The sequence below is a fragment of the Empidonax traillii genome, unplaced genomic scaffold, assembly GCF_003031625.1.
Source record: "Empidonax traillii isolate 1590-97213 ecotype Southwest subspecies unplaced genomic scaffold, ASM303162v1 scaffold5369:size18030, whole genome shotgun sequence".
In the NCBI taxonomy this organism is placed as follows: Eukaryota; Metazoa; Chordata; class Aves; order Passeriformes; family Tyrannidae; genus Empidonax; species Empidonax traillii.
In genome coordinates this window covers 16,001-18,030 of record NW_020960562.1, presented here as the reverse complement: position 1 = coordinate 18,030, position 2,030 = coordinate 16,001, and the positions used below count along the sequence as shown (strand labels likewise).

Genomic DNA, 2,030 nt, shown 5'->3' with positions numbered 1-2,030 from the left:
CTATATATATATTATATATATTATATATATTATATATATTATATATAATATATATATTATATATATTATATATATAAAATATATATTCCCTAAATATATTTATTTATATTTCCTGTTTCGGGATTTCCCGGGTGTTCTTTATTAAAAAAAAAAAAAAAAAAAAAAAAAAAAAAAAGCTTTTTCAGAATTTCCCTGTTTTGTTTTGTTTTCGTTTGTTTTTTAAAGAGCTATTTATTCCCTTATTTCCCCCCACACACAGTTTTCTGATTATTCTATAAAGAAATGAGCAACAGACTTGCTATTTCTCACGCAGCTTCCCCATTCTCCTTTAAAGGGATGAACAACTTATTCCCTATTTTTTTCGGAGTTTCCCAGTTATTCTTTTTAAAAAAACGAACCAAATTTTTTTAGGAATTTCCTGCTTAACCTGTAAAGAATTGAGCAGCTGATTTCCTAGGGTTTTTTTTTTTTCAGAGTTTCCCAGTTATTCTGGGAAAAACAAAACAAACAAACAAACAAACAAAAAAAACCAAACCCAAACAAACAAAAAAAAACTTTGAAAATTTTTATAAGACCGGAAAACGATCTTAATAAAACGAACAAAATTAATTTCTAATTAAAAACACCTAATCTCTGCTCAGTAACTGGAGCACAGGTGACAATCCCGAGGGTGCATCCCGCGGTTTCACCCGGCCCGGGGCGTCACCAGCTCAGCCAAAGGAACGCAAACGGAGCTCTCACCGGTTCTCCTCCCCCTCCAGCAGCTTCCTGTACATGGCGATCTCCACGTCCAGCGCGATCTTGGTGTTGAGCAGCTCCTGGTACTCCTTCAGCAGCCGGGCCAGCTCCTCCTTGTCCTTGCTCAGGGCACATTCCAGCTCCTCCAGCTTCCTGCGGGCGTCCTTGAGGGCCATCTCGCCCCTCTCCTCGGCCTCGGCGATGGCCGACTGGAGCTGCTGGTTCTGGGGGAGAGAAAACCAGTTTGGGGGGTCCCTCCTGCCCGGGAGTTCCGTTGGGAGCGGAACCGGAGGGTGGACGGGCGAGATCCGTCAGAGCAGCGGAATTTCCACTTCCACCTTTCCCTCAACCTGACCCAGCGTGGTGCTGCTACCTGGGAGGGTCTGAGGGGCCTTTCCCTGCTCCTCTCCTTCCAAATCTTATCCCTGAGACACCAACCAACCTCTTACCAGCTCTTCACCTTCCCAATCTCATCCTTGAGACATCAACTGATCAACCTTCTGAGGTGCTGAGGGGTCTTTAACTGCTCCTCTCCTTCCCAATCTCATCCCTGAGACACCAACCAACCTCTTACCTGCTCATCACCTTCCCGATCTCATCCTTGAGACTTCAATCAACCAACCCTCTGAGGCGCTGAGGGGCCTTTCCCTGCTCCTCTCCTTCCAAATCTTATCCCTGAGACACCAACCAACCTCTTGCCTGCTCCTCACCTTCCCCATCTCATCCCCTGAGACATCAACTGATCAACCTTCTGAGGTGCTGAGGGGTCTTTACCTGCTCCTCTCCTTCCCAGTCCCATCCATGAGACACCAATCAACCCCTCACCTGCTTCTCACCTTCCCAATCTCATCCCCTGAGACCCCACCCCGCCCCCCTGAGGTGCTGAGGGTCCCGTACCTGCTTCTTGACGTTCTCGATCTCGGCCCGCAGCCTCTGCACGTTCCTGGTGAGCTCCTGGATCTCCAGCTTGGTGTTCCTCAGGCTGTCCCCGTGTTTGCCCGCCGTGTTCTGCAGCTCCTCGTACTGGGGTGGGGAGGGGGCAAAGGGGACCCATCAGGGGCAGAACTCACCGAGGTTTTGGGTGTTTGGGACAGCAGGGGACCGTCCCAGGGGTGCCAATCCCACCCCGAGGGCTCACCCTGCTCTGGTACCAGGCCTCGGCCTCGGCCCGGCTGCTCTGGGCGATCTGCTCGTACTGGCGCCGGACCTCCTCGATGATGCTGTCCAGGTCCAGGTGCCGGTTGTTGTCCATGGACACCACCACGGACAGGTCCCGGCTGATGCTCTGCATC

The 2,030-nt window shown here is 49.6% G+C and overlaps 1 protein-coding gene across 1 annotated transcript in view; it reads right to left on the bottom strand.

Moving 5' to 3' along the window:
- Positions 1 to 470: 470 nt before the first annotated feature.
- Positions 471 to 2,030, bottom strand: part of LOC114073115 (keratin, type II cytoskeletal 3-like) — a 7,125-nt gene continuing 5,565 nt past the window's right edge. The window contains exons 6-9 of the mRNA XM_027910905.1: positions 1,877 to 1,945; positions 1,636 to 1,761; positions 742 to 962; positions 471 to 489 (exon numbers count right to left, since the gene is read on the bottom strand). Coding sequence (XP_027766706.1) covers positions 471 to 489; positions 742 to 962; positions 1,636 to 1,761; positions 1,877 to 1,945 — 435 coding nt within the window. The remainder of the gene's footprint in view (positions 490 to 741; positions 963 to 1,635; positions 1,762 to 1,876; positions 1,946 to 2,030) is intronic.